The sequence below is a fragment of the Callithrix jacchus genome, chromosome 2 (assembly GCF_049354715.1).
Source record: "Callithrix jacchus isolate 240 chromosome 2, calJac240_pri, whole genome shotgun sequence".
NCBI lineage: Eukaryota > Metazoa > Chordata > Mammalia > Primates > Cebidae > Callithrix > Callithrix jacchus.
Genome location: NC_133503.1, coordinates 12828902 through 12851537, shown reverse-complemented (window position 1 = coordinate 12851537; position 22636 = coordinate 12828902). Strand labels below are relative to the sequence as shown.

Below are 22636 nucleotides of genomic sequence, written 5' to 3'. Positions count from 1 at the left end.
TGGTGGGAGAGGATGCTTTAAAATGGTCGCTTCCATCTTTTGTCCCCTAAACGCTCGCGCTTCCCAAGCCCACGCCTTGCCCAAGAAGGGGACGAAACTACCCCCGGCGAGGTCAGGAGGCCCGTGGGGGCACCACGGCTGGATGAGAACTGGCTTAGACTCCCGACACATCTGCGGTCGCGCGATCGTCCACCTCGGCCCTCGGAAGCCCTCCCTCCGCGCCCAGAGAGCCCCTCCGCCCGCGAGGCAGCGCTTGGCCCAACCGACTTCCCGTAGTTCCTCACGCTCAAGCCGTTCTCGTCTCAAAAAGCAGCGCGAGACTTGCAAGAGTCTGCCCCTTTCCCATCATGCCCTGCTCTCCCAGCCAGTCGCGCTCCGTTCGTTAGTTCCAGTTCGGGCCGCGAGAGGGGGGAGCTTTGTGCCGGGGAGGTGCGAGTGACGCAGGCGCAGCGCGGGTGGCGCGCGCGACCGTCCATCCTCGGTTGTTCCACTTTTGTTCTCCTCTTTTTGGCCCTCTCGCCAAGAGCTGCGCGTCTCCCTCTGCCCTCCTCGCCGTCCTCGTCGCGCGCCCGCGGCCCAGGTTGCCCTGAAATCTAGCCGGTCAGAGCGCGAGTCCAACAGCCGCGGCAGCTCCCAGGTGGGGGAGGGGGAGAGCCTGGGGGGGCCCGCTGGGTTGGTAGAGGAACAGGGGGCGAGCGAGGAGACCCTCCGGGCGCGTAGAAGCGTTGGAGCCGCGTTTTCTGGCTCAGGATGGTGGGGGCCGCGGAGGGCTGGCCCTGGTGGGAGGGAGGCGGCCGAGGTGCCTGCGAGGGACGGTCCCTCCCTCCGCTCCTCCTTGTGCACCATCCCGACCGCCCCTCCCCGGTCCCCACGCCCCCTCAGACTGTGCCATGGGTGACAGTGACGACGAGTACGATCGAAGGCGCAGGGACAAGTTCAGAAGAGAGCGGAGCGACTACGACCGTTCCCGCGAGAGAGATGAAAGACGTCGAGGGGACGATTGGAATGACAGGTGAGCCGTTTTTAACTCATCTTGTCCCCGTTTCATGCCGTTTCACTTCATCCGCGTCTCTTTTCTTTTTCCCCCTTGTAATTTATATGAAGGCGAACCCTATGAATGGCTCATTGGACTGTTTGCTGTGGTGCAACCATTTTGCTATTGGCCAGAGAACTAGCTGTGGCTTGGTATTTGAAATGCTCTGCAGATCAGAGAATAGGACTAAGAGTTTGAGCATAAAAAGCAGTCTTTATACATTCACGAAAAGTGTGCTGTTTTCGTTGTTGTTATTGAGATGGGGTCTTGTTCTGTTGCCCTGGCTGCAATCATAGCAGCCTCTACCTTCCTGGCTTAATTGATCCTCCCGCCTCAGCCTCCTGAGTAGTTGGGACTACAGGGGGGAGGCCACCACACCCGGCTAACTTTTAAAAACTATTATTATTATTTCGAGACGGAGTCTCGCTCTGTCGCCAGCTGGAGTGCAGTGGCACAACCTTGGTTCACTGCAACCTCCACCTCGGGTTCAAGCAATCCTCCTGCCTCAGCTTCCCGAGTAGCTGGAATTACAGGCGCCCAGCACCACAGCTGGCTAATTTTTGTATTTCTGGTAGAGACCGGGTTTCACCATGTTGGCCAGGCTGGTCTGGAACTCCCTACTTCAGGTGATCCACCTGCCTCAGCTTCCCAAAGTGCTGGGATTACAGGCATGAGCCACAGTGCATGGTCTAAAATTATTTTTTGTAGAGACAGGGTCTTGCTCTGTTGCCCAGGTTGTAAATTGTATTTTAGAAAGATTGCTTCAGAAAAATATTAATATTTTTATTTATTGATCTGACTGGAAAGGTTGTCAGACTAGTTTCCTGACAATGTGTGATTAGGTTTCTTGTCACTGTTTTGCCCAAAATCTCAGAGTTCACTGGTTGGTTCTGATTGGATTAATTGATTATAAGACGTGGTTATTGAGCTTAGGATATTACAGTGTGGGCTTGCCATGGGGGGTCAGAATGGTTATGGGTGTATCCTGTAACTGAGTATACTGCAAGTCACAAAGAGGGTAAGCAGTGAGGGAACAGATCTCTAAAGGAGGGGAGTGGTGCTGGAGGTGGTGTGTCAGGGACCCATTGGAAAGTGACACTTAGCTAGTCTGGAAAGAGTGGGAATTCCCCAGACACAGGTGACACGCACAGGTCGAAACTGTAGACATAACATTGTGTACTTTTAGCATGTTCTGGATTGGTTAGAGTCCTGTTTCTCAGGATGTCCGCAAGACCATAGGGGGTCTCCGAGGCTAAAATTAATGTTTGTGGTAATGTTTACGTATTGTCACCATTTCCACTCAATGTGCCATAGCAATGGTGGGTAAAACTGCTGAAGCTTTAGCAAACATCAAGGCAGTGAGAACAAAGTGAAAAAAAGCCAGTTTCATTAGTGGTTCTTGATGAAAGAGTAAAACATTTAAATTTGATTAAATTGGACTCTTGATTGTAGGTCTTTTTTTTTTTGACATAGGGTCTCACTCTGTTGCCCAGGCTGGAGTGCAGTGGGGTGATCTCAGCTCACTGCAACTTCCATCTCCTGGGTTCAAGCGATTCTCCTGCCTCAGCCTCCCAAGTAGCTGGGATTACAAGTGCACATGCCACCATGCCCAGTTAACTTTTGTATTTTTAGTAGAGATGGGGTTTTCACTATGTTGGCAAGGCTAGTCTTGAACTCATGACCTCAAGTGATCCACCTGCCTTGTCTCTCAAGGTGCCGGGAGTAGAGGCTTGCATTGGTTGAGCAAAAGTATGAATGTGATTGATTGAACTGAACTAACAGCTTTTATCCATGGCGCGTTGTTTTCACTTGAATGAATGACAAACAGTGATTGTTCATACTTGGGTATTTGGCAGACATCTTCTTGAATGAACTGAGAACCTTTTCCTTCAGTGTAAGCCGTCAGTATTTGTTGCCAGTGATGAAGTGGAACTTTCCAGTGAAAATTAGAATTTTGGGCTGGCGAAGTGGCTCATGCCTGTAATCCCAACACTTTGGGAGGTGAAGGTGGGTGCATTGGTTGAGCCCAGGAGTTTGAGACCAGCCTGGGCAATGAGTTGAAACCTGTCTGTACAAACAAATTAGAAAAATTAGCTGGGGGTGGTGGCACACGTCTAATACCAGTTACTCAGGAGGCTGAAGTGAGCCTGGGAGGTCAAGGCTGCATTGAGCCTTGATTGTACCACTGTACTCCAGCCTGGGCAACAGAGAGAAACCCTGTCTCAGAAAAAAAGGAAAAAGAAAATTAAAATTTTGTAAAACTTTTTTTTTTTTTTTTGAGATGGAGTTTCGCTTTTGTCGCCCAGGCTGGAGTGCAATGGTGCAATCTCAGCTCACTGCAACATCCCGTCTCCTGGGTTCAAGCGCTTCTCCTGCTTCAGCCTCTTGAGTAGCTGGAATTACAGGCATGCGCCACCACGCCCAGCTAATTTTTGTATTTTTAGTAGAGAGGGGGTTTCTCCATGTTGGTCAGGCTGGGCTGGTCTCGAACTCGTGACCTCAGGTGATCCACTTGCCTCAGCCCCCTAAAGTGCTGGGAGTACAGGCATAAGCCACCACACCCAACCAGTTTTGGATAACTTATATCTACTAATGTGAGCTTGACAGTTTCCCATTAAGTAAAGACTTTTCTGGTGAGATAGGCAGTGATGCTAATGAATGTATTTTGATACTGCGTGAGACATAACAAGGTCCACTCAAAGGGCAAGATAGAACAGTAGATTTTAACTTGGCGGAGAATGAAATGTTGTTCACTGATGCTATTTCAGATTGAAGGTTCTAACTAGCCTGTGATAAACTACCTCCTTCTTGAACAAGGTAGCATAAAGAAAAGAAAAAAAAACAACTTATTTCTTGTTGAGTTTTGGGTAAATGCAACAAGAATTTATCAAATTTGCCAAAAAGAATGTCTACAGTTATCTGTAAAGGCTTTTTGAATAGCTTATCAGTGTAAGGCTAGATTCTCTGTGGACTGTTTTTTGTTTTTAAGACGGGATCTTGCTCTGTTGCCCAGGCTGGAGTGCAGTGGCGCACTCATGGCTCACTGCAGCCTTGACTTCCCCAGATTCAGGTGATCCTCTGATTAGCTGGGACCACAGGTGTATGCCACCACACCCAGTTAGTCTTTTTTTTTTTCTTTTTGAGTTAGAGTTTCACTCTTCACTCAGGCCGGAGTACAGTAACGTGATCTGGGCTCACTGCAGCCTCTGCCTCCTGGGTTCAAGTGATTCGCCCGCCTTAGCCTACTGAGTAGCTAGGATTGCAGACGCCTGCCACCATGCCCTGGTAATATTTGTGTATTTAGTAAAGACTGGGTTTTGCCATGTTGGCCAGGCTGGTCTCAAACTCCTGACCTCAAGTGATTTGCCAGCCTTGGCCTCCCAAAATGCTGAGGTTACAAGCATGAACCACCACTTCTGGCCAGCCAGCTAATTTTTGTATTTTTAGTAGAAATGTGGTTTCACTATGTTGCCCTAGCCTGGTCTTGAACTCCCGGGCTCAAGCAATCCACCTGCCTCGGCCTCCCAAAGTGCTAACATTCATTACGGTTGTGAGCCACCACGCTGGCCTGTCTCTGATTTTCAACCAGAACAAAATATCTCAACAGATTCAGTGTAGAAGCTATCCTCTACAAAGCCATAACTTGGAGAGATTTGTAAAAATGTAAAAACAATGCCAGTTTTTCTCACCAAAATTTTTTTGGAAAAGAATCACTTTTCATAAAAACATATAATCTATTTCATCTTACTGTGTAACTTAAAAATGAAGGTTTTGGAATGTTTTGTTTTAAATTTTGAATATAGTAAGCATTGGTAGATAAGCAGAAACTCTTTGTCCTCGATCATTTAGCAGGGGCTGAGGCTGGAGAAATGCTTGAGTCCAGGAGGCTGAGGCTGCAGTGAGCCGAGATTGAGATTGCACTGCTGCACTCCAGCTGGAGCAACAGAGTGAGACTGAGGATGTCTCCAAAAAAAAAAAGAAGAAAAAGATGAGGATGGGGGAGGTTGGTGACTGGTGGGGAGGAGCCAAAGTTAAAACAACAACGTTGCTTCCTGGCATTGAAGCAAGGGCGTGATGTGGTGAGATTTGTATTTGAGGAAGGTCCCTTGACAGTGGGGAGACGGAAGCGAGAGACCAGAAGCAGGTAGGCAGCCAGGGCTGTAGGAGCCACACTGGGCAAGGACAAGGTCTAGGACAGGGTGTGGGGATGGCAGAGAGTGGGACAGCTTTGATAGGCTTCCAGGCAGAGGATTAGCAGAAGGCATTAGTGGCGAGGGTGGTGAATGAAAGCTGGGGAGAGATGTTGCTCCGTTGATACAACAGAGTGGGAAGTGGAGGGTCGGGGAAGACATTTGGGCCCATGGAGGTAGCATGAATAGGCTCGATTCTGACAATTTGAGGGGGTGATGAACTAGGAGGGGATGATTTTAAAAAACATTTTTGTGTTATTTTTAGAGACAGAGTCCACCTCTGTCACCCAGGCTGAGTGCGCTGCATCCTTGACCTCCTGCCTGTAAGTGGGCCTTTAGCAGGGGTGATGCCTCTAGCAGGGGTGATGCATATGGGTCCGGAGCTCAGGCAGAAGGCCAGTCTGGAAGGAGAGTTGGAGAACCATCGGTTCTTGGGTATTGGCTGAAATTGTTGAGTTAGATGAGAATCTTTGTTCTGTTTTGAGACAGGGTCTCACTCTGTTGCTAAGGTTGGAGTGCAGTGGCATGCCCTGACTAGACAAAAATCATTTTCTGTTAAGAGTGAAATTTTATAATTTTAGGCTTTTAGTCTGATATCTCAGGGTAAGAAGGGCCTGTTAGGAGTGTGGCTGTGGCATATCCAGGCTGTATCTTTAATTATTGTTACCTTTTTTTAAAAAAAAAATTACATTTTTATTTTAAGACATCTTGCTCTGTTGCCCAGGCTGGAGTGCAGTGGCGTGATCTTGGCTCACTAAAACCTCTGCCTCCTGGGTTCAAGTGATAATCCTGCCTCAGCCTGTTGAGTAGCTGGGATTACAGGCGCATGCCACCACAGCTGGCTAATTTTTGTCTTTTTAGTAGAGACGGGGTTTCACCATGTTGGCCAGGTTGGTCTCAAACTCCTGACCTCAGGTGATCTGCTTGCCTTGGCCTCCCAAAGTGCTGGGATTATAGGCGTGAGCCACTGTGCCCGGCCACCAAATAAAATAAATTTTATTGAGATGGGGTCTAACTATTGCTCACCTAGTCTTGAATTCCTGGCCTCAAGTGATCCTCCTGCCTCGGCCTCTCAAGAGTGCTGGGATTATGTATCAACCACTGAGCCCAGCCTTTAATCGTTGTTTCTTGTTCTTACCGCCAGAGAGTGGGACCGTGGCCGTGAGCGCCGCAGTCGGGGTGAATATCGGGACTATGACCGGAATCGGCGCGAGCGCTTCTCGCCACCCCGCCATGAACTCAGCCCGCCACAGAAGCGCATGAGGCGAGACTGGTGAGATGGAGTGGTTTCCCTCTCCTCCCCTTCGCCTCACTTCCCCCTGGGCCTTCCCTTTGGCCCCTCACCTGGGCCTAAATCTTTGTCATTGCCTTTTCTCAACTTCCCATCACCCATTGTTTCTTTGTCCCTTGAAACCCTTGTCTGGGAGACCATGCTGTGTATGCCCCCATGTGTCCTCCTTCATGACCTGGGAAGATGGCTTCCTTCTCTGCCTTACTTTTGTGTCCCCCACCCTCAGGGATGAGCACAGCTCTGACCCATACCACAGTGGCTATGAGATGCCCTATGCTGGGGGGGGTGGGGGCCCAACTTATGGCCCCCCTCAGCCCTGGGGCCACCCCGACGTGCACATCATGCAGCACCATGTTCTGCCTATCCAGGCCAGGTAAGGACCGGGCTTCCGGGCTTCTCGGGAGAAGGGGGTTGATAGGACTGAGGGATGGTTGGAGTTGCTGAAGCCAGGGAGTGGGCGAGGCGCACAGAGGCATGCCCCTTGGGTGGGGGTGGTAACCGTTGGGGTTTGGGGTGATGTCCCTGGTGGGCAAAGGAAGGGGGCACCTGGCCACCTTGGCCTTCCAGCCTCCCTCCCTTCCCCCACAACAAGCCTTCCTGACCAAGCCCCTCTCCAGGCTGGGCAGCATCGCAGAGATAGACCTGGGTGTGCCGCCACCAGTGATGAAGACCTTCAAGGAGTTTCTCCTCTCCCTGGATGATTCGGTGGATGAAACGGAAGCTGTCAAGCGCTATAATGACTATAAGCTGGATTTCCGGAGGCAGCAGATGCAGGATTTCTTCCTGGCTCACAAAGATGAGGAGTGGTGAGTGCCCCTTCTTCCCTGGACCTTTTCCCTGGCATGTCCCCCTTGCCCCGCCGGTGGAGCTGCGGCCCTGACCTCTTCCCAGTTTCCCCAGTCTGGAACTTTCTGGGGGCGGGGGTCGGGAAGTATGACAGCATTGGCTGATGGGGTCTCCCCTCACTTCAGCGACTGCCACGGCCCCCGCCCCACCCCATTTCCTGTCCTGCTGTCCTCAGAGTGGGACACCTCCAGGCAGCAGGCCAGAGCCACCTGGCCCCTTGGGGCAGCAGGCAGACTGCGTCCCACTTGCTGGTGTTGGGCCACTGTCATCCCAGATCACCAGGACCCCGTGTGGCTGTGGCATCTTCCCAAAGCGACGAGTGAATCCAGAGAAGAAAAGCAAAGCTCTCAGGGTCGTTTGACAGAAAAAGAATTTTAATTTTTTTTTCCTTTTGTGGATGTTTTAATTTTAATCAACCATCTTTTCCCCTCTTCCTGCTCCTCCTCCTCCTCATCCTCTTTCTGCTCCTCCTCCTTGAAAAGAGCCAGAACTGGGAACTACACCCGCTCATCGACGGAGCTCGGAGCAAACCCACCTCCACCCCCACCATACCCAGCCCATACATGAGCCCCTGGGCTGAGCTGCGAGGCCCCGGCCAGGCAGACAGGCAGGGCACTGCTGTGCACAATGCAGCGGTTTAGCTGAATGTGATTGCTCAGGCAGTTAGTCAGTCAGGGCCCCCACTGCGGAGTCCCGCGGGGCAGGGCATCTCGGCCGGGCGCCCAGCCAGGAGCCAGCCGGTGGCCCACCAGCCAGAATGGGCCCTGGGCGCCACTAGTTAAATCTTGAGCTCTGTTTGACCAAGCGGCCAAGGTAAAGATCCTGGAGGTGATGCCTGCGGCTTTCCTTTCCTCTTCCGCCCCACTTGTGGTTCTGTTCTGTCTTCGCTGTCCCCTCTCTCAAATTGCTCTGTGTGTCCTTGTCCTAATCTCTCACGCATCTTCATTCTTTCTCTGTCCCTGTTCTTGCTCCCTAACACTGCCTTCCTCCCTCTTGGTTTTCTCAGTTTCTCTCTCTGATCTTTAGTTTTTCCTTTGTTTTTGGTTCCTGGGACTTTCTCACACCCTCCCCTTTCCTCCCTTTCTCCTTTTCCTCATACTCCACATTTCTTTTGTTTTCCCCCTGAGGTCCTATTTGAAATGTTTTATTTTTCTTGCTCCTCCCTAGCCTTCCCTCTCCTCTCTCTCCCACTGTGGGCAGGACCTGAGGCTCTAAAGGGCACTCCAGTCTCTCCCTTTGTTCCTTCCTGTCCTTTCACCATCTTGCTTATTTTCCTATGGGTGGAGAAAGGTGCCCTGCCTCTGGGTTTTGCTGTCTGGCCCTCTGTCTTCCACCTTGGGGTGGAGGGAGTTGGCGGGAGCAGGCTGTTAATGACTGCAGTTTGGGGTTGGTGAGGAGAGAGGTTCTTCAGGGCCTACTATTTCCTGAGCCTTCCTCTCTGAAGCTTTGGGAAATGACACCTTTTCACTAGGTTAGTGTTTCCCAGAGACTTAGAGTGGTAAATCTGCCTCTCCAACCCCGGCGTCCCCTGTAGTCATTGATCTTCCCAAATCCAGAGCTCTTAGTTGCTGCTTCTCCCCCCAAATCTTCTCAAGAGCACCACTTCCGGTTTCTTTTGGGGTGTTGGGTGGTTTTAGCACACCCCTATCCCCTAATCTCTCTACTTTGATGACCCTTTGTGGGTGTGAGGATGGGGGCTATGCCCTGTCTTTCCTGGGCCCCTCCCCACATGCTGGCCTTGGCCTCCAGTGACTGTTTTGCCTTTCCCTCCCCCGCTTCGTTCCCAGGTTTCGGTCTAAGTACCACCCAGATGAGGTGGGGAAACGTCGGCAGGAGGCCCGGGGGGCCCTGCAAAACCGACTGAGGGTCTTCCTGTCCCTCATGGAGACTGGCTGGTTTGATAACCTTCTCTTGGACATAGACAAAGCTGATGCCATTGTCAAGATGCTGGATGCAGGTGTGTGGAGTTGGAGGGGTGGCAGGCATCTGGGCTCCATGGGGGTGGGCATGTCTGGGGACCAGGTAGAAGTGCGTTGACAGGAGCTAGGGCCCTGGGGTTGTGATCTCTGTTCCCTTTGTTGGTAGCCGTGATTAAGATGGAAGGAGGCACAGAGAATGATCTCCGCATCCTGGAGCAGGAGGAGGAGGAGGAGCAGGCAGGAAAGCCCGGGGATCCTGGTAAGAAAGAGGAAGGCCGTGCTGGAGCAGGCTTGACAGACGGGGAGCGCAAAGCCAACGAGAAGGATGAGAAGAAGGAGGACGGCAAGCAGGTCTGAGTCCTGGGCCTCCTAGCACTGTCCCGGCAGCCTGGGGGAAGGAGAATTGGGGGCAGGGCTCCAAAAGAACTAGAACTGGGAGGCTGTGTTCTGGGAAGGGTGGGCAGAATGAACCTGTGGGCTCAGCGGTGGGGTGAGGAGCCCTCTGATGAAAGGGGAAGGGGACATTTGACATCCCTAGTGACTGTCTCTTTCCGTAGGCCGAGAATGACAGTTGTAATGATGACAAAACGAAGTCTGAGGGTGACGGAGACAAGGAGGAGAAGAAAGAAGATTCTGAGAAGGAAGCCAAAAAGGTGAGGTGTCTGTAACTTGGGGTCAGAGCATCAGGGCTGGGTTCCTGGTGCGTTAACTTGTCCCCTCTGCCATGGCTCACACAGAGTAGCAAGAAGCGGAACCGGAAGCACAGCGGGGATGACAGCTTTGACGAGGGCAGTGTGTCGGAGTCTGAGTCGGAATCTGAGAGCGGCCAGGCTGAGGAGGAGAAGGAGGAGGCTGGTAGGACTTCTTTTCTGCTTCTAAAAAGTGTATTCTCCTAATGCTGGTGGGGAAGTGAGAGGTTGGCAACATTGATGGGGGAAGGGTCGCTTCTAGGGGAAGGCTTCTCTGTCCTCCCCACCAAAATCAGCAATAAAAACACACCAACTCCTACTGCACCAACTTCCTGCCTAGAAGCAGCGCTCAAGGAGAAAGAGAAGCCCAAGGAGGAAGAATGGGAGAAGCCCAAGGACGCTGCGGGGCTGGAGTGCAAGCCGCGGCCGCTGCATAAGACCTGCTCCCTCTTCATGCGTAACATTGCGCCCAATATCTCCCGGGCTGAGATCATCTCTGTGAGTGGGGAGAAGTGGAGAGCAGAGGGAAGGCAGTGGGGCCCCCGTTTCACCTAATAGGGAGGGCCCCTTCCCCAGGAGCTCATGCCCTCTGAGGGCTCGTCTTGATCATGCCATTGGCTTTCAGATGCTGGTGTTCTGAAGCCCTTCAGTGGTTTTGCCCTGCTCAAGGATGGGAAGAGTGACCAGGCAGTTAGTCTCTAGGGTTCTGAGGACAGTGGGGGATTGGAGGAAGAATCGAATGAATCCTTGAGTCACTAAATAGGGCTGGTTTTCTGCTTCTTGCAGCTTTGTAAAAGGTACCCAGGCTTTATGCGGGTGGCACTCTCAGAGCCCCAGCCAGAGAGGAGGTGAGTAACCAGGTGTGTTGGAGGAAAAAGTGCAGGGGAACGTTGATGGCCAGCACCACCTCCCTCGCTTGACTGCCCTAACATTTTCTTCTGTAGGTTTTTCCGTCGTGGCTGGGTGACCTTTGACCGCAGTGTTAACATTAAAGAGATCTGTTGGAATCTGCAGAACATCCGTGTGAGTATTGCGGGTGGGACTGTCTGGGGAAGAGAGTGGGAGGCTAACCTATCTGTCCTGGTAACTGCCCTAGAGCCTTGCCCAGAGGCAACGTAGGCAATGTAGGCAGACAAAGACAGGACCTACCTGTCAGGTCCCGGTCCTGAGGGAGCTTACAGGTTGATCGATCGCTGGTACTCAAGAGGGGAGGGTCTTAGAGCTGCTACGTCTCCCTGGCAAGTGGGGTTAGTGGAGTAAACTTCTGATGTCTGCCCTCCAGCTCCGGGAGTGCGAGCTGAGCCCCGGTGTGAACAGGGACCTGACCCGACGTGTCCGTAACATCAACGGCATCACCCAGCACAAGCAGATCGTGCGCAATGACATCAAGCTGGCAGCCAAGCTGGTCCACACGCTGGACGACAGGACCCAGCTGTGGGCCTCGGAGCCAGGGACGCCTCCCCCGCCAACGGTCAGTGACTCCCGCAGGACTGTCAGGGGCAGCTGATAGCACCTCCTCTGCTGTGGGTACCTCTAACCTCACCTGTCTGTAGCACCTCCTCCAGCTTCCAGCAGAACTGGGGCATGCTAGTGGTCATTTGTGGGCTGGGGTGGAACAAAGGCAAAAATGAAGACAAATCCCAAGGGGGCAAAAGGCACCAGTTCTGTCTGGTGAACTCCTGTCCCCTCACCACTCTTCACATTCGGAAGGTCTCAGGTTACCTGCCCTGAAGGTCTTTCTCTGCCTTACTTGCCCCTCTTCCTTCCACCAGAGCCTGCCCTCGCAAAACCCGATCTTGAAGAATATCACAGACTACCTGATCGAGGAAGTGAGTGCTGAGGAGGAGGAGCTGCTGGGGAGCAGCGGGGGTGCCCCACCTGAGGAGCCTCCTAAGGAAGGGAACCCGGCAGAGATCAATGTGGAGCGGGATGAGAAGCTGATCAAGGTGCCAGCAGTGGCTGCACAGGGATGTGGGGGTCGGGTGGTAAGGGCAGGAGCAGGAGCTGAGCACCCATACTCAACTCAGGTATTGGACAAGCTTCTCCTCTACCTGCGCATTGTGCATTCCTTGGATTATTACAACACCTGTGAGTACCCCAACGAGGACGAGATGCCCAATCGTTGTGGCATCATCCACGTTCGGGGGCCCATGCCACCCAACCGCATCAGTCATGGGGAAGGTGAGCTCCAGGTTCCCCTTTCTCCCTGGCTGCCTCTTGCCTTGGTCCTCCAGCCCCTCCCACCCTTCCTTCCAGCTCCCTTCCCAACTTTCCTTCCTCTGTTCCCAAACCATAGTGCTGGAGTGGCAGAAGACGTTTGAGGAGAAGCTCACGCCATTGCTCAGTGTGCGGGAGTCGCTTTCAGAGGAAGAGGCCCAGAAGATGGGCCGCAAAGACCCAGAGCAGGAAGTGGAGAAATTCGTTACCTCCAACACGCAGGAACTGGGCAAGGATAAGTGGCTGTGTCCTCTCAGCGGCAAGAAATTCAAGGTCTGGATGTTGGAGAATGGGCGTGCCAGGGTGGTGGGAGGTGGGGCTGAGACAGGAAGCCCCTAAAGGCCTGGGCTGGGGTGGGAGTTGAGGACTGCTCACTAGACTGGCAGGTGGGAGCTGGGAATCCTTTCAGGTCGGGCCTGTGATCGAGGCAAGTGTTATGTGGCTGTTGTGACCCCGCTCCTCTCTCCACTCAGGGTCCTGAGTTTGTGCGCAAGCATATCTTCAACAAGCATGCTGAGAAAATTGAGGAAGTGAAAAAGGAGGTTGCGTTTTTTAACAACTTCCTCACTGATGCCAAGCGCCCAGCTCTGCCTGAGATCAAGCCAGCCCAGCCACCTGGCCCTGCCCAGAGTAAGATACGATCCATGAGGGTCACATGTCCCCCGTCCCTTGACTGTCCAGGGACTCCTGTTTCTCTTACCTGTTGGCCTGAGAAGTTTCTGCCTCATCCTCAGGCCATAGCCCTAAAAGTCAGTTGTTCCCACCCCTCCCCCCCCCGCAGTAATTCACGTCCCTGTCCCTGTTGTACTCCCCCCAGGTTTGACCCCGGGACTCCCCTACCCACACCAGACTCCCCAGGGCCTGATGCCCTACGGTCAGCCCCGGCCTCCGATCTTGGGCTATGGAGGTAAGTAGAGGAGGGAGATGAAGGGGCTTGGTGAGTGTGACATTGGGCGAAAGGGAGAAAGAAACAGAGGATGGAGTTGAGGACATAGTTTTGCAACTCAACGCTGATCTCTGTCATAGCTGGTGCTGTCCGCCCTGCAGTCCCCACAGGAGGCCCTCCATATCCCCACGCCCCGTATGGTGCTGGCCGAGGGAACTACGATGCCTTCCGAGGCCAGGGAGGTTATCCTGGGAAACCTCGCAACAGGTGAGGCGGAGCGCACGCGCCCAGGCTTTGTTGCCCCTGCAAACTCCCTTTTGGGGGCCCTCAGCTCTCATACTTTACCTCTCATCTCACAGGATGGTTCGTGGAGACCCAAGGGCCATTGTGGAATATCGGGACCTGGATGCCCCAGACGACGTTGATTTCTTTTGAACTGTCACTGTTCCTCACTTCCTCACTCCTGTATCATCCTTTACTTGTGACTACCTGGTTCCCTCCAACTCTTGAGAATTTTTTGTACGATCAGCCTTACTGCCAATAAAAGCACTTCCACAGGGCTTCTGACTCATGTATGTTACATGTCGCCCCCATCCTTCGAAAGGAATTCCCGAGGTGTTGCTCAGCCCTGCCACTTTTATTACTGCTGTCAAAAGGCCCAGGCTCTGCGGGGGCACCAGCCCCAGGTACACAGGTGCATGTCTGGGACTGGAGAGTCTCAGTTCTGAACTTCACCCTCAGTCCAGGGGGTGCTGTTGCGGTTCTGAGCTATGGCTGGTCAAGCACAGGTTGTAGAAAGAGTTGGGGTCAAAGGCCTCATTCATCTCTCGCCAGCCCACCCACCCAGCAGCCTGTAGTTCACTGGGGCTTTTTGGAGCGCCCCAGTAGTGAGGGTCTAATACCAGGACATAGGCTTCCGTGCCTGACCCGATGCAGACTCCCAGCAAGGCCTTAGACCTGGCATCCGCGTCGCCCCCAACCATGACTGGGCCCCCGCCCCCTGCGAAATGGGAGTAAAGCCTCTCCAGCTCCCCGTGCAGCCCCGCTCCCCGGGGCACGTGGCAGAGGCGCCCCTGGGTCCCTCCGAAGTGAGCGAGGCACAGGCTGGCCTCCACGCAGCCGATCCAGTCCCGGGAACCCCGGAAGCCGGGGGGCTTGTCGCCCATGTCCTCCAGGGCCGCCTGCACGGCGGCCAGTCCAGGTACGCCCACGGGCTGGCCCTCCGGCCACGAGCACAGCGTCTGCAGAGTGCGGTAGCCACAGCCCCAACCGCGGTCATCCAGGCCGTCGCAGCCGTAGTGGTAGTAGAGGTAGTGGCCCGAGAGCAGCGCCAGGCGGGCAGGGCCGCGGCTCGGCGGGGCCAGGCCCACGTGGACGTCCCTCAGCAGCTCCAGGGCGGTAGGCGGGAGGGGCAGTCCCAGGCCGGGTACAGCGTCCACCCGGTGGCGCGGAACGACCCCAGACTCCAGCACTTCCCCTCGGCTTCGGGTCTTGGGCTAGGTGCGGCAGGACCGGCGCGCAGGCTGGGGACACGCTCCCCGGGCCTCGGTGATCAGCACAGGCAGCAAGCAGAGGCCACGGGCAAGGACTCCCACAATGCTCCGCAGGGCTTTGCCCTCCCCTCCGCCGTGCCCGCCTGCCGGCCCGCGAGCCTCACTTCGCAGGCGCGAGCTCTGCCCCACGGGGCGGGGCCAGGGACTAGCCTGGGCCGGAGTGCGCAGGCGCCTTGCGCCCGCCTCGGAGCGCCCCGCTTCCTCGCCCTCCGGTCCCGCGCCTGCATAGACGCGGACCCCGTGATTCCGGCGTTCTGCCCCCTACTCCCGGCTCCCTAGTCGCGCACACTCCCGTGGCTGTAACAGTTTATTGGCAGCCCGGAGGGGCGAAGGCACCGCGGGGGTGGGAGCTCAGCCCGAGACATGCAGGGGACGGGGAGCCCCGGGGGACGTCGGGGGTGGGGTGGGGATGGACAGGGTCTGGGGCTCGTCTGTGTTGTAGCCCAGCCCTGAAATAAATAGTATATACAGCTAGGGGGCCGGGCGGAGCGGGGGACGGGAGCGTCCCGCCGGGGTCACAGATCTGAGCAGCGATCCTGCTTGCTGTAGTGGTCGAACTGGTTCTTCCAGTGCACCATGTAGGAGCTCCAGCGGTGGAACTCGGCCTTCCACTGGCGCTCCGCTTCGTCGAGGGTGTCTGCGGCCAGGGCGCCCGGCGAGGCCGGGGAGGGGTGGGGGGAAGGACGGCACGAAGAAGGTCGGGGATCGGACGTGGGAGGGAGGGGGAGCAGGAGTGCAGGGAGGACGCACGGAGAAATGCAGGCGACCACGTGGGACGGTGACAAGAGGATCGGGAGAATGTGCGAAAGACGGGAGGGAGGATGAGGGCAGAGGCGGGGCCAGAAGGACAGCAGGAAGGAGAGGGGAGGAGAAAAGAATGACCGGAGGCAGGGGGACAGAGGGAACCAGGAGGGGGAGGTTGGGGGAAAAAGAAGAGACAGAAATGGTTGACCGTCATAACCCCAATGGGGGAGAGATACTATTCAGCCTGGGGCCCCCTCTGTCCCTCAGTGTCAGGCTTAAGCTCCAAAAGATAATTTTATAAAAGAATATTAACTTTTTCATTTCCATTCAAACAACAAAGGCGTGGGGTTCCCTGAGACGGGTGGGAGGCACGGCCCCCTCCTCCTGCCCTGTCTTGGCTTGAGGAGGGAGGAGGCGCTGGGTCTGAGATCCCTGAGTGGGGCCTTTCCCCACGGTCCGACCACTCATTAGAGGAGGGACCCCTGTGGCCGGAGGGAAGAGGCCGTGGTCACAGCCGCAGAAGCTGGGAGAGGAAGAGGAGGATGAGGTGGTGGAGGAGGAGGGGTAGGGGGAGGCCGGGCCTCGGAGCAGCCTCCCCATGGGTGAAGCCTGAGCAGGTGCTGGGAGCCTCCGAGGCTAGGGGGAGAAGAGAGGGGTTACACCTGGCTTGTTCCCACTCCCCTCCTCCCAGCTGCTGCCCACTGGCCCCTTCATACCGGTGGCGCTGAGCAATTTGGGGAGGAAGCGGTTCCAGAAGGCACAGGCCTGGGCGCGCAGCCCCTGCCGCACCTCCAGTGGCCGTAGGTCCAGGCTCACATACTGCTGCGCCCCCGCTGTGTACAGGGGCCACTGCGGGGCCTTGGGGTCTCGGGGCTCATTGGGGTCCCTGCGGAAAAAAGGGAAGGCTCAGCCCATATGGGCAGTGGGAGGAGGCAGCCCCCATTCCCACGGGATCCTGGACTCTTCAGCTCTGCAGAGAACGACAGAGAGCCCGTCCTCTCCCTCCCACCACCAAGTCACTCCTTTCCCTTCTCCAATGTCCCCAGGGTCATTGGGGTCTTCCCTTCCTCCTGTGCTCCCTGTCTCCTCTCCATTTCCCTCAGCTTTTCTGTTTCATCTTTGTTTCTCCCACTAAAAAAATGGCTAGGATGTCTTGAGCCCTTCCTAAGTAACCAGGACCAGGACAAGTCGCAGGTCTACAAACATCAGATTGTAACACCACCTGATGCCAGATTTCATTGTCCTCTTGATCCAAGTAAATTCGTGTGTGTGTGCGAATGTGTCACTGGTGGTGAATCATCACTGGTTTGACTTAATCCAGCTCGAACTCCTTTGTCTTGGTCTCCTGATTTTTTTTTTTTTTTCAGAGACAGGGTTTTACCCTGTTGCTCAGGCTGGAGTGCAGTGGCGCCATCATAGCTCACTGCAGCCTCAACCTCCCAGGCTTAAGCAATCCTCCTGCCTCAGCTTCCCGAGTAGCTGGGACTACAGGCACCAGCCACCGTTCCTGGTTAAGTTTTGTGTGTGTGTATGTGTGTTTATATATATATATATATATTTAAGAGGTAAGGTCTTGTTATATTGTCCAGGCTGGTCTTAAACTCCTGGCCACAAGAGATCCTCCCACCTTGTCCTCCCAAAGGGCTGGGATTACAGGGGTGAGCTACCATGCCCGGCCTCTCTGTGTCTACATCTTCTCACTTTCCTTTGCCTCTGTCTCCTTTCTCTTTCTCCTTCCCCCTTTGTCTCCCTTGTGAGCATGTCCGCCTCCAGCTTTCCTGTCCTGCCCTGTCCCACTGTCCTTCCATCTCTGTGTGTCTGCCTCTCTCTGTGACCCGCCCCCATTCCTGTCCTCCCCAGCCTCCTCCCCGTCTCCACTGCTGACCCTGTGCGGGCGAAGTTGGCCCAGTATTGCATCAGTCGCTTGGCAAAGATTTTCTCCTCTGCGGTGTAGTTTCGAGAGGGGTCCAGGGGGATCCCAAAGATGAACTCGATCTCGTAGCCGTGGGGCACCCCCATCCACAAGGGCCAGGAGAGCGTAGAGGCACGGTGTTCAAAGACGTAGGCGTAGACCTGGGCACCCTGGGTGGCCAGTCGCCCAGCCAGCTGGGCCACGGGGCACACGACATTGTGGTCGCCCACTACATCACTCAGGGCCTCCCTCAGGCGCGCCGGGTCCTCAGGATGCAGCCAGTCTGTGTAATGCAGGACCACAGCCTCGGCCGCCAGGTCACTTACCTGGGGGACCCCGACCCGCACCCCTTCCAGGAACTGGGCCCGGCTGATGAGAGACTCGTTGTCTTTGCTGAAGCCTGGGGCCCCGTAAACCAGAAAATACGAGCCCTCATCCTTCACCACACCCACCAGCACCTGGGGGTGAGGGAGAGGAGGATGGGATGGAGGGACAGGTGTAGACGGACAGGTAGACAGAAACAGATGGACAGACAAAGAGCCAGAGAGATGAACAGTTACAGACCTGGAACCATGGATGGAGAGAGGCTGAGATCAGGGGAGGGGCGCAGAGAAAGAGAAAATAGACCCATGGAGCCTTTCCTGTCTGCCCCGCTGACCACCCTGGGATCTGGGCCCTCAGGGACAACCTTTGGGAGGACTTCTGGGAATGGGCCTGGAGAAGCCCTGATGCCTGGGTCCCTTCAGGGAAGGGAGGGGAAGGGCTGTGGGGGCCCAGAGGAGCCAGCTTCATCCCTGCCAGTCACTGGTTACCTGCAGGCCATGAAAGTCGCCAACGTTGATGAGGGCCTCTGGGGTGTCACTGAGGAAGTCTCCATCCACCACAGGCACGAAGGAGAATCGAAAGACGCTTTCTTGAGGCAGCACGTGCCATTCGTGTTTCACCAGGTCCTGCGCTGGTCGTGCCCGAAGGCAGGCTACTAGCTCTGTGTCATTCCCACCTGTGCCGCCAGGTGGACAGCCCACATAGTGGGCCAGCAGCGTGGCCCTGCGGCGGGCCTCTCCCACACCCACCGTGGCCCAGGGCCCATTGGGGGTACCACTCTGCAGCACGGCCCTGTGGAACAGGCCCCGACTAGGTGGGGACAGCAGGTGCATGCCCACCGAGGCGGCACCCGCGCTCTCCCCAAACAGTGTCACTGATGTTGGGTCCCCCCCGAAGGCTGCCACGTTCTCCTGCACCCACTGCAGGGCCAGCCTCTGATCCAGCAGACCCACATTGCCCGGGGCCTCTCGGCTCCCCGGCAGGGCCAGGAAGCCAAAGGCTCCCACCCGGTAGTTCATGGACACCAGCACAGTTCTCTCGGCCTGCACCAAGAAGCGGCCATCGTATACGTCCAGGGAGGAGGCCCCACTGTAGAAGCCACCCCCATAGATCCAGACGAGGACAGGGGCAGGGGATGTAGGCCGGGGGTGTGGCGTCCACACGTTGAGGTAGAGGCAGTCCTCGCTCAGCTCACGGTTGGGGTTCCACATCTCAGTGCCCTCAAAACCCGGGTACAGGGTATCCACATATTGGTAGCAGACACTCTGGAAGGTTGTAGCGTCCAGCACCCCTGGCCAGGGCTGCTTGGGCTCCGGTGGCAGAAAGCGACGGGGTCCCACAGGTGGCTCCGCAAAGGGGATGCCCAGGAAAGCAGAGACGGGGCCCCCAGGGGCCTTCAGGCGAATGCCCCGCAGCCGGCCCCCACGTACTGTCACCAGCAGCTCTGCATCCTCCCGGCCCTCAGCCCCCATCCCTCCTCCCAGGAGCCAGAGGAGGAGGAGAAGGAGTGGGGAAGCCAGGGAAGGCATGTGCAGGGGACACCGCGGGGGCCTCATGGCTGCAGGGCAGGCGGCGTCTGCTGGGAAAAAGAAAGGGAAAAGAGTGAAGAGCCGAGAAGCCAGGAGGGAGGAGATTAGGGCACAGTTGGCCCAAGGGTTATCGCTCAGCTGCAGAGGAGGTGGGGCAGGTTGGGAAAGATGAGGGTAGAGAGGGAGGGAGGGAGGAAAGGAGACCGGCAGAGACAAGGACACAGTCCAGCGGGCAGGAGGGGACAGAGATCAGGCGGACACCCCTATCCAGACAAATGCAGGGAACAGAGAGGAGCACCCCGCAGGGGGCTGACCGCCCTCACCTCCTTCCCAGCTCTGGGAACTGGGCCCGGCCCAGCTCCTGCAGTGTGGGCACCAGAGGCCGCAGTCCACGTACAGGCCACCCGACAGGGGCGCGGCCTCACGGACGGGCGTCGCCGCTGGGGGATCGTGCGGCGGCCTGAAGGCGCAGCCCCTCTCCTGGGTTGGCCAGGCCCGGGCCTTTGGGCGGGGGGGGGGGGGGGGGGGGGCGGTGGGCTGGGCATTCAGGGTGTGGAAGCCTCAGGTTTCCGGGTCCCCCAAATCCTGCCTAGTCCACTCCCCAACCCACTTTGCCCGGTCTCATCCAGTGTCTGGCACCGAGCGCTGATGCCTGCGGGTTCCCATCAGCTGCACACGCCCCCGGGCTAGCCCCAACAAACAGGCTCTCCAGCCCGCGCCCCCCAGTACTCGAGAGCACCCCCATCCGTCTGGAGCTGCCGTACACGCCGCCGCCGGCGGAGGGCAGTATAGACTGAGAAAAGGTCGGCGCTCCCCGCCCCGAGACGGGAGCCGGGAACTTGGGGTGGGGGCCTGGGGGCTCAAGGGCCTTGCAGAGCCGCCTGAAGGGCGAGCTGGGACGCCTGTGTCCCCGGGGCTCCGGAGATCCCCGGCTGCAGGGGCGGGGGCTCTATTTTGGGGGCAGCAGCTGCTACGGTTCCGGCATCTCCAGCCAAAGGATCAAAATTCCCCGGGTGGGAACTCCCCCCTCTCCCGCCGGTCACCCCTCGCCCAGCCTCCGCCGCCCTGAGCTGGGGGTGGTGATGGTGCTGCTGGAGATTAACTAGGAAACCCGAGTGGCGCTAATTATAACTGGGGCTTCCGCTGAGCCTCCCCTTCCCAAAAAATAGAGATGGAGTCTCCGCGGGAGGGGGCGTCCTGGGCCTCGGAGGGGGCCTCTGCGGGGCGCTGCGCAGGGGCGCTGGGCTCGTGGCCCTGGGGATGGGGGTACCCAGTCGGGCGCCGGGAACCTGCGCAGCTCGGGTACCGCCCCAATTAGGGGGTGTCTTCCAGTGGCCCCAGACCAGGGAGCGACCGGGGAAGGGGCGCTCGGGGGTCCCCGCAGGAATCGGAGCGCAGAGGCGGTGGCCGTCCCCGCGAGCTGGGGCTCCCGCGTGGGCGTCGGTGAGTGTGCGGCGGCCAGGGAAGAGTTCCGGACGAGTGCGGGGCGGAGGGGGCGGCGCGGGGCAGGCCGGGGGACGCGGGAGCCGTCCCGTTAGGGAGGCCTGGACCCCTCGGGGAGCGCACGGTGCTCCGGACGCGGGCCGGGAGGAGAGTGCCAGGAGGGGACGGAGACTCACCTGAGGCGGCCGAGCCGGGCCGGGCCGGGCCGCGCCGGGAGCTGGAGACCGCCGATGTTCCCCCGCGCAGGCTGAGCCGACTCTGACAGCCGCCGCCTCCGGCCCCCCACACACACCCCCTCCGGGCCACACGGCGCCCCCGCCCGCCCCCGCCCACTGTCTCCGCCCCCGCCCCTCCCCGCTTCCCCGGGCGGCCACCTCCCCTCCCTCTCCCTCCCTCAGAGTCGAAACCCGGAGACCCCGGGGCCCAGACGCACTCCAGTGCCAGACGCCGACCGACGACAGACGCGCAGTGACAGACGCGACCCAAAGACCTGCAGCGGCGGAGCAGACACCCACGTGACAGACAGACGGACAGAAGCCCGCGGAGACAGACACGCGCAGACGGACGACCTCATGCAGCGACAGGCATAAACAAACGCAGGGACCGACTTTCACAGACGGACGGACACACTTGGACACCCTGACAGCCTCGCTAGAGGCGGGGGAAATTGGCTCAAGGCCAAGGGTTCATGCATCCCAGGCCACGACACAAACAGCGGTGGCACGGGAGGAGAGCCATGTGGGATTGTGGCCGAGGACGGTCCCCTTAGGGGTCCAGGTGGCACTGGTGCAGAAAAGGTGGCGTGGGACACTCCTAGGGATGAAGGGACACCTGTGGGAATGGAGATGTAAACATGGGATGGCTAGTGGAAATGAGGTGGGGGGCATGGAGACAGGAGACCCCCGGGGGGGGGGAAAGGGGTGACTCGGGGACACCCGAGAAGGCGGGCCAGCGTGGTGGCACGCGCAAGGCTGTGGGGCGAGGCCGCACTCCGCTGCGGCAGTGGAAACTTCTGGAACCCCCGCGGGTGGGTCTGCGCTGGTTCTCTGACAGGTGACCTCGGACATTCGTCATCAGGGTCCGGTCGGGGCATGACATCACCAGGCCTAGCATTCATTGGCCGCGCGGCTGGCAGGTGGGAGCGGCCTGGCCCGGGCACCCCCAGCCTGCTCCAAGGGGCCTGACCCGCGCAGATTCCCCCCGGCCCCGCCCTCCAGGAGGTCACTTGTGGGGACCGGGCTGCTGCTGCCAGGTCCCCACGCCCGAGGTGCAGGCGGCAGTAGCGCGCAGCTCCTGCTGCCTGGAGGCGGCCGACTCGGGAGCCCCCGGACCCCGCGTGGGAGAGCGGCCGGCGCGGGCGAACGTAGGGGCGTGCGTGCGCGCGCGCTGCGGTGCAGGCGCGGCGTGGGGCGGGCGGGTGCGCGCACGCTCGCTCTGGCTGCCACGCGCCCCGCAGCACCCTGGGCATGTGTGCGACGCCATGGACCTCCGGCATCGGGTGTCGGGGCCTCGCAGGGGTCTTGCCCGGCCCTGGGCCGCGCGGTTCCCGGCTCTCCAAGCTGGGCGCGCTCCGTGCCCGCTCGCTCCGCGGGAATCGGGTCCCGCAGGCACGGACACCCGCGCTCCGCTCACTAGAGACGGCCGCCAGGTGGCGCAAAAAGCAGCCGCTCGGGCCTTGGAGATGGGCTGGGTTGGGGGCGCTGGGGAGGTGAACCCCTTGCCATCTGTGCCCACTTTCTCCGGCTCTCCCTGCCCCACTCTCAGGCACCCCCAAACCCCCTGTCTGGACACCGAGGCTCTCTGCATCCGACCTTCAGCGTCCTGGCCGCACTGGTTGAAGGCTCCCCACTGGCTAGACCACGTACCCTAGTTGAGCTCCCTGAAGAGCAGATGTAAGGGCTGTGGGTGGGGGCAGGGGACAGAAGGATGGACAGTGAAATGGCTGCGGGGGGAATGGGTCTGAAGCAGGTTTCTAAGCGTGGTAATTATGAATTATTAAAATGATGGGGCCGGGTGTGGCCTCTCATGCAGTGCCTGTAATCCCAGCACTCTCTAGGAGG

General features: G+C 57.6%; 3 protein-coding genes across 27 annotated transcripts; 1 reads left to right on the top strand and 2 right to left on the bottom strand.

Annotated features, from left to right (window-relative positions):
• The first annotated feature begins 381 nt into the window (after window positions 1–381).
• SRRT (serrate, RNA effector molecule) lies at window positions 382–13631 on the top strand. Of its 8 annotated transcripts, none has more exons than XM_078355817.1 (20): window positions 382–637; window positions 883–1012; window positions 6368–6496; window positions 6741–6887; window positions 7132–7320; window positions 9148–9317; window positions 9446–9630; window positions 9837–9932; window positions 10017–10134; window positions 10312–10466; window positions 10755–10816; window positions 10913–10991; window positions 11251–11439; window positions 11741–11914; window positions 11996–12149; window positions 12265–12458; window positions 12659–12815; window positions 13003–13092; window positions 13233–13338; window positions 13431–13631. In XM_078355817.1, exons 2-20 carry the CDS (start codon window positions 891–893, stop codon window positions 13504–13506), a joined length of 2592 nt encoding a protein of 863 aa, XP_078211943.1. In that variant the 5' UTR covers window positions 382–637; window positions 883–890; the 3' UTR covers window positions 13507–13631. The 8 variants fall into 8 exon arrangements, with proteins under 8 accessions (XP_078211943.1, XP_035136635.1, XP_035136628.1 ...); XM_035280744.3 differs by having other exon boundaries at window positions 13212–13338; XM_035280737.3 differs by having other exon boundaries at window positions 12991–13092; window positions 13212–13338.
• A 58-nt stretch (window positions 13632–13689) lies between these two features.
• UFSP1 (UFM1 specific peptidase 1) lies at window positions 13690–14674 on the bottom strand. The gene has a single exon (XM_002744037.7). The coding sequence runs from the start codon at window positions 14235–14237 to the stop codon at window positions 13809–13811; it is 429 nt and encodes a 142-aa protein (XP_002744083.1). The 5' UTR covers window positions 14238–14674; the 3' UTR covers window positions 13690–13808.
• A 244-nt stretch (window positions 14675–14918) lies between these two features.
• Window positions 14919–21914, bottom strand: ACHE (acetylcholinesterase (Yt blood group)). 18 transcript variants are annotated; one of them, XM_035280818.3, is made up of 5 exons: window positions 21512–21914; window positions 18093–19183; window positions 17254–17738; window positions 16085–16254; window positions 14919–15261 (listed from the first exon to the last, which is right to left on the bottom strand). In XM_035280818.3, the coding sequence occupies exons 1-5, from the start codon at window positions 21687–21689 to the stop codon at window positions 15140–15142; spliced, it is 2046 nt and encodes a 681-aa protein (XP_035136709.1). In that variant the 5' UTR covers window positions 21690–21914; the 3' UTR covers window positions 14919–15139. The 18 variants fall into 18 exon arrangements, with proteins under 18 accessions (XP_035136709.1, XP_078212051.1, XP_078212004.1 ...); XM_078355925.1 differs by lacking the exon at window positions 21512–21914 and adding an exon at window positions 21010–21035 and having other exon boundaries at window positions 17254–17867; XM_078355878.1 differs by lacking the exon at window positions 21512–21914 and adding an exon at window positions 21010–21035 and having other exon boundaries at window positions 14919–16004.
• Window positions 21915–22636: the final 722 nt, after the last annotated feature.

Coding starts and splice junctions, on each gene's coding strand:
- SRRT (XM_035280727.3), top strand. CDS start 891: ATGGGTGACAGTGACGACGAGTACGATCGAAGGCGCAGGGACAAGTTC. Junction 9,318..9,445: donor TGTCAAGATGCTGGATGCAG/GTGTGTGGAGTT, acceptor CTTTGTTGGTAG/CCGTGATTAAGATGGAAGGA. Junction 11,440..11,740: donor GGACGCCTCCCCCGCCAACG/GTCAGTGACTCC, acceptor TCCTTCCACCAG/AGCCTGCCCTCGCAAAACCC.
- UFSP1 (XM_002744037.7), bottom strand. CDS start 14,237: ATGGGCGACAAGCCCCCCGGCTTCCGGGGTTCCCGGGACTGGATCGGC.
- ACHE (XM_035280818.3), bottom strand. CDS start 21,689: ATGCTAGGCCTGGTGATGTCATGCCCCGACCGGACCCTGATGACGAAT. Junction 19,184..21,511: donor ACGCTGGCCCGCCTTCTCGG/GTGTCCCCGAGT, acceptor TCTTTTTCCCAG/CAGACGCCGCCTGCCCTGCA. Junction 17,739..18,092: donor GCGACTTTCATGGCCTGCAG/GTAACCAGTGAC, acceptor CCTCACCCCCAG/GTGCTGGTGGGTGTGGTGAA.